This window comes from Ambystoma mexicanum, chromosome 3p (genome assembly GCF_040938575.1).
Source record: "Ambystoma mexicanum isolate Mex_15411 chromosome 3p, UKY_AmexF1_1, whole genome shotgun sequence".
Classification (NCBI taxonomy): Eukaryota; Metazoa; Chordata; class Amphibia; order Caudata; family Ambystomatidae; genus Ambystoma; species Ambystoma mexicanum.
In genome coordinates this window covers 934,649,431-934,662,604 of record NC_090925.1, presented here as the reverse complement: position 1 = coordinate 934,662,604, position 13,174 = coordinate 934,649,431, and the positions used below count along the sequence as shown (strand labels likewise).

Here is a 13,174-nt window from a genome sequence, read left to right as displayed (position 1 = left end):
TTTGATGCCAATCACGCTTACCACTGCTTTCAGTCCATTGATTAAATTCTGCCAATACTAGCTTTGCAAAGAGTTTGCCTGGGGCATCTAACAAAGCAATTGGGCGATAATTTCGAGGGTCAGCACGGTCACCCTTCTTATAGATGGGGACTACTACTGAGCATAACCAAGAAGTTGGCAGATGGATCATTACTTGGGAGAAGATTGCATTAAGATTTAGGGCCCAAAGTCTTGAATTTTCTTTCAAGATGGCGTTGTGGAGGCCATCGGAGCCAGCAGCACGAGATGAACTTAGCTTCTGAATCAGCTCTTCGAGTAGGGTGGGAGAGCAATGGATGGTCCAGGATGTGGAGGATCGAAGCTGATAATCCTTTGGATCGAAGCCTGGGTCTCTATATAAATCTGTAAAATGAGATATCCAGACGACCTCTTTAACAGTTCCTGTTTGTACATATGCTTACGTTTATATTCCTGCTGTACCTCTCTGTTTCATAATGTTTTCACAAGGTTGTTCTATTACTCAGATTGCGAAGCCCCTGTCTATATGTTATGTTAATATGCTTTTATACTATGTCAAATTGCCACCGTAGTAGTGCCCGAGCGCCTATGTATGTCAGTGGAGTGGTTTGTTTACTGTGCCCGTGCCAGGGTTATCCAGACCTTCGTCTGCTGGAATATTCATGGTGCCAACAAATCTGGCTCCTCCAGCTCACTGTATTCAGGGAACAAAAATGTTATATATTTACGGTGCTTCCAGTAGAGCCACTCCCATCCAAACCTTTAATATTTTCAACTCACTTTTAGATAGAACATTGAACACGCCTTGCAGGAGTTCAAGAACCTCTTTGTTAGGCAAAAAACATGATTCCACCGGCCCTAGTCTTCAAGATATTTTCCTTGCCTTGCAGACAGACCTAGGTGACCGGGGGAAGGACTCTGCTTCAGGGAAGGAATGCTCAAGCGCCTGCTCTAATGGCAAACTTCCAGAAGTGCCCTTGCAACGCAACTTTTCAATTGCCTTCGAATTCAAGTGTTTTCTTACACTAGTTTTACACACAAGGGTGCTGCCAGTTTAGAATTTAACTGGCCTACTCTCAATTCGTCCGACCCTGCTCTGAGGAGTTACTAGACAGTTATCTTGCCCACATTACGTACTGCCAATAGATTTGCCAGACTATATGAGGCAGTAATATAACGTGCACATGACTGTTTAGACAATGAAAGAAATAAGAAGTCTAACATGGGGACTGACTTTACCAAAAAAGCACAGTATCTATGAAAAACAAAATCTGTAATGTGGTTGCTGTATCACTGCAGGGGGTGCAGGGGATTGTAAGAGGATCTTTCACCATCCCTCTAGACACACTGGAAAAATAAGTCAACACTTTCCTCCACTTCTACGTATGAGGCTCGGCCATTGGAGAGGCTAATATCCAGAAACACGGCACTCAACCCTTATCTCCAGCCTCTTTTATTGGACATTGCCTGGGCCACTTCCGCTCATTACTAGAGCTTCACACTTGCCCTAGTCATTGCTACAAGAAGAATAGCCATGCAATATTCAACTCCTTTATATCTCCTTGGTTTATGCATGATTGAATGCTCTTCTCCCTTAAGATTGTGCGGATGATGTAATTTGCTACATGGTACATCCTATTTGACACTTGGAGTGACTTCTGAGTCTTCTTAATCAAAAGACAAATTATGTATTTGTTAAGCAATTGTACACAAAGTGTTGGATCGTACAGCGTGTGCTGCATGGAATGTTATGTTGAATAGGAAAGTACCTCTGCAAATACTGTCACATCTTGTCAACTGGGGCTCATACATTGAGGTAACGTGTGAACAAACGCAAACATTTGTGACATATATTTCACCGCTTATTAGAATGTGGTTGCAGCTACTGAATAGATACATATATTTCTTTTAATGGAGCCTTGCGCAGGTGCTCCATTTGGTTTTTTCTGTGTGATCTGCACTTTTCAGAGCTAATCTTCATTAAGTGTCTGCTTTGTGTTCATAGGCCACATGAACTCCGATATTCAATGGGAGGCAACAGCAGCCTTCACTTTCAAATATTAAGCATCTTAAAGCTCAAGGGAGAGGTACAGAAAAAAAACTAACCCAGGTTTTACAAATGTTTGCCTTTGTTGGGTTTTTCAATTTAGGTTTTATGTTTGGTAAACATTTTCGGATCTGTTTTTAACAATAGTGATGCATTTATTCTGCTTAGATCACAGATTCCTCCAAAAATGGGCAGTCATCAACGACCCTAAGGACACCCGGGCAGGTATCAAAGGATACGTGAAGTGTAACATTTCCATTTTTTCAAAGGGTGATGTCAGGAGACCACCTCCTGCCACCACAGCCAACGAGAACGAGGACATTGAGAAGTAAGTGCTATGCCCACCCACAAGCCATTCACTGCTGCAATGTGTTTGTGTGGCCTGCATGATGTTTGCATTTTCTCCTGACACTCACAAATGTCTCTTTACCTGTAGAAACCTGCTGCTGCCTAAAAAATTCCCACCTGAACGACCCTGGGCAAAGATCTGTGTTAAAGTGTTCAAAGCAGAAGGCCTGCCAAGCATGAGTGCCGGCATCATGGGAAGCTTCTCAAAAATCATGGGGGAAAAGAAAGTCTTCATCGACCCCTATGTTCAAGTGTCCTTCGCTGGGCAGCAGGTGAGAGAAAACATGATGGACATCATTCTCCAAACACGGCTTTCAACAAGACGTGTTCGCTGATCTACGTAAGATCCTCTTGGGTATAGGCTGAAGAGGTCTGGGTGTCGGAGAGATATTAGAAGACGTGAGATTCTTCAGAGATTAACAAAAGCACGCTGAGGCATCAGGGAATCAGTACCAAGTATGAGAACATTCAAGGGCCAGTCGGCAGAGGATGATAGTAGTAGAGGGAAACTAGCAAGGGTGAGACCATCTCAGGCAAGACCATAGTATACTACCGGACCAGTAGCATGTGTGAGTTCCCGGTCCAGAAGTGTGAGGAATCAAACAATGTGTAGAAGTTGTAAGGTCCTTGCTGATACAGGCAGCGCACACTTGATGTCTATGACATTCAGTGGTAGAGTTGAGGGCCTTAATGAGCCCCATCAGAAGAAGAATAAGGCATCAGGGTCAGTTGCGGAAGTGAAGTCCTTTCAGAGTCACGAGAGGACTACACTAAAGAGACAGACTAGCTAGCTACATACATCTATAGTCACACATACATAGCTAACAGGGAGCTGGTTGGGCAAAGTGCTCTGCACTAATACAGGAGGAATGCAGCCATTCACTACACCATGGTTGGCACAAAGCCATGTACTTCTATAGGGGATAAACATCTTTGACCAGTAACATCAGTGTCAGAGCTGAAGGACTGGTATAGGTTCTGGTATAGGGCTTTGCAGCCATGATCTGGTGTGAGGTAGTATAGTTCCATGCACTGGTATTGGGGGTTCTCAGTCATGGCCTATGGGTGGGGATGAGATAGCATAGAGCTACTGAGCATGCACTGGCACAGAAGGACACAGGGCCATGCACTTCTGCTAAGGTCAAAGAGCCATGCACTGGGACAGGAGCAGCATAAAGCAATGCAATATACAGAGGTACTGAGTCATAGGGCCTCATTCCGAGGTGGTAAGCGGTTAACGGCACCGGTAAGGGTGCCGGTGCCGTTAACCCCTTACCACCGCATTACGAGGTCCTTTAGCGGGTCCCGCTAAGGGCAGCTGGTTTTACCAGGCGCACTTAGTGGGAGTCGCTAAAGGACCAGCATGCTAACAACGGCCCGTTTTAACAGGCCCGTTGTTAGCATGGTCCCCATTCCAATTGAGCGCTATGGGGGCTCGAATGGGGATGGGTTCCCTGAATGGGGAAATACCGGGTCCTCCAAGGTTGGAATGGCCCGGTAATTCCCCATTCAGGGAACCCGGACCCGGTATGCGGTAAGGGGTAGCCATGGCGCTAATAGCGCTATGGCTACCTCCAACCTTGGAATGAGGCCCATATTCTGTAACAGGGAGCACCGGTAATGATGAGTGTAAATCAATGCACTGGGGACAGCAGGCGCAGAGCTATGCACTTGTATTAGGTGGGTAGGTGATGGCACAAAGGACTTCCTTGCTATAGAACAGCTGGGATTGACCGCTAAAGTCTATTACCACCAAAAATGTTAGTGGTAACAGAGTTTGCTGCCAATATTTTAACGCACCAGCAAGCTCTGCATGACACCGTAGTCATTTATCTGTCAGTATTATATTTACAATTTTTCATTTACCATAGTGCAATAAAAGCCTCAGCAAACCATTAGTACGTGGCCAGTAAGCCATTAAACACCCAGCTCTCCATTTACCAAAATTGAGATCTTCAAACCAGGGATTCAGAAACTAGAACCGTAAAACTCCCAGACAGTAATGTACCAAAGAACCAAGTGGGTTAAATACCTACTAATGTTTGTCATTTGCAATTCATTAATATGATATTACGGCACACCACTAGTTGATAAACTAATTCAGCGCTTAAACAATCATTTGGGTGGGCATTCACAAGCGTGCACTGAAATATTAGCTCTTTGACCCAGTAGCCCAAATTGGTCTTGTTGTGGCAGCTCTAGATTATCAGGTACTTGATATTTGATCCTGTATGCTCTTATCAGAAATCTGACTGAGTCAGTCCGGCGATGTTTGAATTGGTAATGATAGGAGGAAATCGGCTTACCTTCTGTAACGCTTCCAGTCTTTTAACCATAGTGAGTTAAAAAATAATAGTTGGGGTGCATTCATTTGGGATCATTAGCATTACAGAAGGCAACTATAGTAAGGCTAAGGTGACAAGACCGTTCTTACAATGCTACTTGTCTTAAATGTCATACGTTTCTTTAGGCTGCAGTAATCAGTAAACCTTCTTCTCTGTTGTCTTGGCTCTCCCTCCTTCCCAACTGGTTGGGATCGCCTACATTCGCAGGATGGCCGGAAAAGCTGGCTGAAAAAGATAGCTGTCACTTTAAGAACTTTGGAAGGGAAGGGCCTAGGTAATGAGTGCGTCCCTCCGCATGCCAGGCTGACACCTTACCCTCACGTCACCAACGCTCCACACCCAGTTCAAGTTTTTCTGCCTAGTGGGTGGGTCGGAATTTTTTCTGTGCTGTGACTCCCCTTTTCGGGGCGTTCCTTTTGCTGTCCATTCCTTTTGCTATAGCGATTGGATCTTTATTTTTATTTTTTCAAATTTGTGGTGCCTCCCTCTACAAATGCCATAAGCGACAGGTTTCAAACAGTGCCTCCATTGCTGGAAGCATTTCTCTGCGGCCGATCCCCACCATGACTGCGTCCGCTGTCTGGGTATACATCACCCAGTGAGTACCTACATCTTTTGCTGTGGAATTCACCCGTGGTCTCTGTGGACTTGTCTTTTCTCCATGTCCGAGCTGGGACCGGCACCGAAGACGACCGAAGACTTCGTTCGGAACAGGAGGGAGGCCGACATCGGTAAGAAGGGGACTGTACCTTCAGATGAGGTACTAGTAGCAGCATTGGCCATCCGTACCCAAGGGAAGACTGCCTCCTCAGTTCAAGAGTCTTCACAGGACCATTCAGGGGGAAACCCACGGCCTATTCACCTGAAAGTACCTCTGGGTGGGAAAGCACTAGTACCTCCAGGTGGGAAAGTGTTAGTATCTCTAGGTGGGAAGGGGTCTCAGAAGACCCACCATGTACAAGAAGAGTTATTTACTCCGGACAAAATAACAACGGGACCGGGGAAACCCTCTGTTGTCTCGGTACACCGAACAGGCATGGGTACATGCAAAGAGGCCTGCGCCTCTGGGGTTGATTCGGTCCACTACGATTCCCCTGTACTTGACAAAGCCAAGTCGGCTCCCACATGCAAAACCTTTGGTACTTTGGTACTGAAAGAAAAGGATTTGCCCTTTGCTACCTCAGTCAAGCTCCCCAGCTCCTCCGTACTGAGGAAATCTCAAAAGTCCTCTCATAAGAGGCATAAGCACTCTCATTCGAGATCTAGTGCCGTACAGAATTCTACAAAAAAGCACAAATGGAAGAAATCTCCCGTGGCTTGTGTCTCGGGCTTGGTACCCAAGAGCCATTAAGACTCTGGGAGTGTACATTGAACCTGACCTATCCATGAACTGGCAGGTCAATGCCATCACTTCTGCATCAGCATACCACTCCAAACTGCTTAACGCAGCTAGACCCTTCCTCTCCCAAGAAAACTGTCTCACTATTGCCAGGGCGATTATCGGCTCCAGGATCGACTACTGCAATGTACTCTTTGTAGGGACCTCCTGCAAAAACCTGGCTAAGCTCCAATTAGCTCAAAACAACGCTTTGAGAGCCGCCACAGGCACCTCAAGACACAACCACATCTCAGAAATCAGGAGGAAGGTTCACTGGCTCCCCGTCAAGGAGAGGATTGTGTTCAAAACACTGGCCCTGACGCACAAATGCCTCCATGGGCTGGCGCCACCCTACCTAGCCCACAGAATCATCCCCCACACCACTTCCAGACCATCAAGAACGGCCTACGGCAACAGAATAATTGCACCCATCACACACAAAGTGCGTGCTGGCGGCTCAAGCTTCCCCAACATGGCTGCCACCCACTGCAACGCTCTCCCACCAGAATTGCTTCAGATTGACTCTCACGCTGCCTTCAGGAAAGCCATCAAGACTAGGCTCTTTGTCTAAACAGATGTCTGAATAGCCATAAGCGGATGCACTCACTCACTGTATGCCTCCCTGTAATGCCGAATGTAACTGTTCACTATGTATTTTATCATACTCACCAAGTATTTGTGTGGGGCCGCATTCTTGTAACCCTGAATCATGCCCTCTTACATGTCCTTCATAGCGCCTCAATGCCCGAGGGCTGCAGTGCGCTCTATAAATATAAAAATAAATAAATAAAGAGTCAGAAGGATCATTCTGCTATAATTTCGGACTCGGAAGACTCTATTGCTTAAAATATTTCACCAGAACAATTGTTCAGGATTCCTGTCAGAGCTCAAATTCCACACATTTTGCCTCAATTTTCTCCTCAGTCTGAGGACAATTTGGGTCAACCTACACCGTTACCAACACAACCTGCACGCCAGCTGGTTCTAACCAACATTCAGGTGCCTAGACCCGTGGTGTTGAACATCTACAATCCTAACCAACTTGCTTATAGGGCTGACTCTTATACTTCTATAAAACTAGATGTCCCTCTACCAAGCCCTTCTCAAATGGCTAACGACATCACTAACACTGTGCAGTAAAAAATGCTTTCTGAGCCCTCCCTAGACCCTATTCCTGACCCTGTCACAGTACCAATGGACAACGAGAACTCTGCTCCTCCACCTAAAAAAATTAAAATGTCAAAAGACTGACTCAGATTCAGAGGAGGACACCACTCAGTCACCATCTAAGGTGTTCCATGACATTGTGACTAAAGACATGCAGGCTCTAGAAATCCTACCAAAGGATAAGCCGGAAATAGCTGCTGTTTTTGGAAACCTGCCATCTCAGCAGTCAAAAGTTCCACTTCCCATGGTATTGTCCGTTCTAGAACAAGCTTTTGCTCGTTGTGTAAAGCCTCATTGCAATTCTCACACCTCCAAGGCCCTAGATAACAGATACAAGGTGTCTATGGACGAACCATTTATGCACATGGGCAACCTTCCAGCTCAATCAGCAGTAGTTGCTGCTGCCCTTGGCACAAAGGGTAATGGCCCTTCTCCATCTCCAGCTTCAGTGCTAGATAAGAATGCAAAAGCATGGGAGACCCAAGGTAAAAAGTTGTGCACCACCTCTACCTTACAACTTAGGCAGGTTAACACTGCTACAGTTCTGGCAGGATTTAATATCCTTAATTGGGAGAATCTTGAACGCTTCACTGACATGCTCCCCCAGGAAGCCACAGACGAATTTTCATTCTGGATTTCAGAGAGCAGAGAAGCTGCTATCCAACAGCTTCAAGTAGTCAAAGGCCTCGCTGACACCATGGCAGCGGCAGTCAATATTGCTGTCTGTATGGGTAGGCATGAATATTTGTCAGTCTCTTCCATCCACCAAGATATCCAGGAGAAAGTTATCCATCTTCCATTCAATCACAAAATATTGTTCGATCCATCTACAGATGAAGTCATGCAGAAATATAAAGCCATTGTTACAAAAGCTAAATCCCTTTGCTCAATTTTGGTGAAACAACCATATCACCAACATTTTAAAGCATTTAAACCACGTACACAAGGATACAGTGGTTCTGCCACTTCTGCTAAATCCTACTACTCTTCTAAAAAGAGTAGATATAGACCCAAAACTAAATCAGGCCCTCCCTCCTCTTCCAATTCTGCTCAAGAGCAGAAGAAGTCTATATGACTTCCCTCTGGGCATGTACATACTTTCCACTCCAACCATCAGCAAGGAGCATACATCCCTGGTAGCAGGAAGGTTCTCCAACTTCCTCCCTTTTTTGAAACCCATTACTCAAGAGGAGTAGGTTCTGAATATTATTGTCAAGTCTAATGAGGGATGAAAGGGTCTCAGCCCCCTCTCCCAAACCACAGAAGCCAAATAGATCGACCCTCCCACCGTGGTTGGCACAGGCGTCTGAATGTAAATACATAGATAACCAAGTGGCAGCCAATGGGGGGAGGACGGAGTTAGGGAAAGGGTGTGGAAGGACAAAGGGAAGGTAGGGAAGAGAAAACATGCATATCTAACACAGAAACTTAATACTGAAACTTCATCATCCTGCCCTCCATGCTTACTACTGCCTATCCTATCCAACTCTTGAGAATCCTTATGTAGCACCTAGGGTTCTTAATTATACTATACCATACCCATGATCATGTACGTATGTGTATAACATATAGCAAACAGGAAGCAACCCAAACTGTATGGCACACACAAGGGAATCTTCCCTACATGAATTCAACGTCATACATGGCCCAATGGGCTGACATTTAACATAAGCAATAAACATAAATCATGACTTGTCTGTAGTTGTATGACGGGAAGACTTTGCCCCTTCCAATTAGTAAAGATTCCTCTCTCTACTGTGAGTATTGCCTCATACTCCGGGTATAAACAATGTTACCAACAACCTACTGACCCAACACCAGTAGCTCATTAATTCTCTCAGAATTTAGCATTTAAACACCATGCTCGAGGCATTAACATAAATACTTAAATGCACTTATTTTAGGGTCTCGAGAGTACACCCGGACATCAGGACATGCTGCCGTGGAAACGCTGTAGCCACTTGGAGCCACTGCCGTGCATAGTCTGGAGACACAGCTCAAGGCAGCGGTATGGAAGGTTCACCACTGTGGCCTGGGGTAAGCTGCCGAGTGACCTGCGTTGCCTCCCAGAGTCACGCAGCAAAGATCAACAGGCTCAGGCAGGCAACTCTCTCTCACCGCCGTGATTGCCTGCAGGCCCCGCTCACCGCCGTGATTGCCTGCTCACCCAGCTCGCCGTCAGTTCGTCCAGAGCCCCATACACGCCGTCATGGCTAAATACTCTCCTGATGGGCTCCAGCTGTCATGACCCACAGAACGTGCCCCTTTTGGACTTCATGGTCCTTATCACAACGGGGCTTGCACTCCTTGGTACTTCCAACATGGCTGTCTAATGTGAACCGCCTTCCTTGGTCTTCACGTCGGACGTAGCGTAATCTACAAATAGACTGCGCCCCCATGGCCCCGCGCGTCTCAATGCTATTGCAAGTAGCGACTAGACGTGTGCTCTATAGTTCGCTGAACTGTTATCCTGGTTCCTGGACCTTCTAATTCTATTCCCTTACCCATCTTCCTTCTTCCTTACTTCATGGACTTGTGTGCCGTGCTTGTGCACCTTCTTCGTTTCCTGGATCCCCGGAGTATCTGCATCCCGGAACTCTGAACGCACGTTGGAGCCAGAAGAGGCTCGCGCGGGTTTATACAAGACCAGGTTCGTGCGTAAGAACACACTGCGCAAGAAATCCTACAAAGATCGCTCTCAGGTGTGAAAGGGGGAATTCCGTGACACCAGCTGGCTCACGGCACGAACTCCAGGGACTACAATCCGCCCCTAAGCATGCTGGGAACAGTAGTCTTTACCTCAATTTCTCTTTAACTGTCTCCTGAGCTTGCCCCAAACCCTATTCCTGACAGTACCTCCTCTCCCAGGGCTCTTCCCTGGCCCTGCCTTTTCCGGGTGACGTAAATGAAATTGCTTTACCAATTTTGGTGCATGCACTGATACCACAAGTTCCACTGTCTGCGTCTTGAATCCAATATCTTCTTGACTTCATACTCGGTTTGACCTTCTTTGGTGATGGATGGCAGTCTCTGTACACGTATTCCCGGAACTGCAGGTTTAAGGAGAGACACATGAAACACAGGATGTATTTTTAACCTATCAGGCAACTTAAGTTTAACAGCCATTGGCGATATAAATGTCACAACTTCATATGGCCAGATAAATCTGGGGGCAAATTTACGATATCCCGCCAAGGGTAAATTACATATAGATAACCGTACTTTGTCTCCCACTTGATAATGAGGACCTGCCCGTCTTCCTTTATCTGTCTGTTTCTTATAATCCTTCTTTGCTTGTTCTAAATTCACTCTAGCCTTTTGTCTGATAGCCAAAAGTAATTCTTTCCTTTCCTGTAATGCTGGAAATGTTTCCACTGGGGGTAACTGTTCTGGCAACATATTCTGTCCTTGTCCATACAAACATTCGTTAGGTGCCATCCCCAGTGAAACATGCTCAGTATTATTGTACGTAAATTCTGCTTACCACAAAGCCTGTACCCAGGAATCCATACCGTCATGCAAATAACATCGTAAATATTGTTCCAGAGTCTGATTGACACGCTCAGTCTGTCCATCAGTCTGTGGGTGATAACTAGTAGATAAAGCACATTCAATACCCAGCATTTGACAAAAGGCCCACCAGAATTTAGATGTAAACTGTGGACCCCTATCAGACACAATACTTTGTTGTGGTAATTCATGCAAACGAACAATGTTCTGTAAGAATAGCTCTGCCAATTGTCCTGCCCCTGGGATACCTTGACAAGGCACAAAATGAGCTTGTTTGGACAAAAAATCCACTACCACCCAGATTGTGTCATAGTGATTATCAGGAGGCATGTCAGTTATAAAGTCCATTGAAATATGAGTCCAAACATTTTCCGGAGTAGGCAGCAGCTGCAATAGTCTTGCCTTTCGTACATGATTCGCCTTACATCGTGTGCATGTTTCACATTTTTTAATATAATCAATGGTATCCTGCCTTAAAGTTGGCCACCAGAAATACCTTGTCAACATTTCCTGTGTCTTTTTCCTCCCTGCATGTCCTGCGAAAGGAGAGTTATGACACCAATGCAATGCCTTTGTTTGTAAATCTTGAGTAGGTAAATATAATTTCCCTGCATAGTATGGGAGACCATCCTTGATCGTCTCTAAGGGTCCTTTGGTACCCCATGTCACATTCTTCTGTTTCTTCATTTCCTTCTTCACCTGTATCAACAGACCGTTGGTTACTGCACCTACCACTCTTTCCACCGGAAGAATAGTTTTCACCTCTGTAGCCACATTTTCTAAATTTTGCTGTCTGGATAATGCATCAGCCTTCCCGTTCTTCTTCCCTGGCCGGAAAGTTACCAGGAAGTCAAATTTATTGAAATATTGTGACCACCTCAACTGTCTGGGGCTTAAAGTATGTGCAATTTTAAAGTACTGTAGGTTCTTATGGTCAGTTATTACCATCACCTGATGTCTCGCTCCCAGAAGATACTGACGCCACTCCAGAAATGCTGCTCGTATGGCCAATAATTCCTTGTCCGTAATAGAGTAATTCTGCTCACAACTCGTGAGTTTCCGGGAATAGAAAGCCACTGGATGACACCTACCTTCCCCATCCTTTTGAGACAACAGCGCTCCCACCGCTATATTGGAGGCATCGGTCTCTACTTGAAAAGGTCTTTCTGGATCTGGATGTCTCAAAACAGGAGCAGAGGTAAATGCCTCTTTTAGTACGCTGAATGCTTGCTCTGCTTCTTGGTTCCAACTAAACCCAGAGGATTTTCGTAACAACTTAGTTATGGGCGCAACAATTTGTGAAAAATTTGAAATGAATCTTCTGTAAAAGTTGGCAAATCCCAAAAAGGACTGAATGTCCTTGACACATTGAGGCACTGGCCAATCTATGACTGCCTGTACCTTCTTTCGATCCATTACTATACCAGAAGGAGTGAGTATGAATCCAAGAAATTCCACCTTAGTTGTGTGGAATTCAGATTTTTCCAACTTTACACACAATTCATGCTCCTGTAGTTTTTGTAACACCGCTCACACATGATCTAAGTGTTGTTCTTCCGAAGCAGAATTAATCAAGATATCATCAATATATACAATGACGAATATGTCCAAAAACTCCCTCAACCCTTCCTGCATAAAGTACTGAAATGCCGCAGGTGCATTACACAGCCCAAACGGCATAACTAAGTATTCAAATAATCCAAATTTAGTTCTGAAGGCTGTCTTCCACTCATCCCCGTTTTTTACATGAATCAAGTGGTATGCCCCTCTCAAGTCCAGTTAAGTATATATCACTGCTGATTTCACCTGATCCAATAGTACTGAAATTAAAGGCAAGGGATACCTGTTTTTTATGGTTACCTTGTTCAGTGCTCTATAGTCAATGCAGGTTCTAAGTGTTCCTTCTTTTTTCGGCACAAAAAACAAAGGGGATGACACTGGTGAAGAAGAATGTCTAATGAAACCTTTTTGCAACATATCAACCAAAAATTCCTTTAAATGCTGATTTTACTTGTCTGTTAGTGCATAAATACGACTGCATGGTAACTTGGCCCCAGGTTCTAATTCAATCACACAGTCATAAGATCGATGTGGAGGTAACCTCTCTGCTCCCCTTTTGTCAAATACTCCTGCAAAATCAACATACTGCCTAGGGATGCCAGTCCCCACAGCCCCCACCACTTGTGAATCTCCTGCCTGATCCGCCAGAAATAGGGCCGGTCCAACCTCTTCCTCCAAATGTTCTTCACACCCCGCCCCTTCAAATGATACCTCTCTCGTGACCCTATCAATACTAGGGTTGTGTAAGATCAACCAAGGCATTCCCAAAATAAGGCCAAATTGAAGTGCTGCTATCAGATC

General features: G+C 45.3%; 1 protein-coding gene across 1 annotated transcript in view; it reads left to right on the top strand.

The window, feature by feature from the left end:
- The window catches only part of LOC138581135 (fer-1-like protein 4), a 1,598,034-nt gene that overhangs the window by 415,369 nt on the left and 1,169,491 nt on the right, over nt 1–13,174 (top strand). The window contains exons 12-13 of the mRNA XM_069652231.1: nt 2,234–2,393; nt 2,502–2,685. Of these exons, the coding sequence (XP_069508332.1) occupies nt 2,234–2,393; nt 2,502–2,685 (344 nt within the window). The remainder of the gene's footprint in view (nt 1–2,233; nt 2,394–2,501; nt 2,686–13,174) is intronic.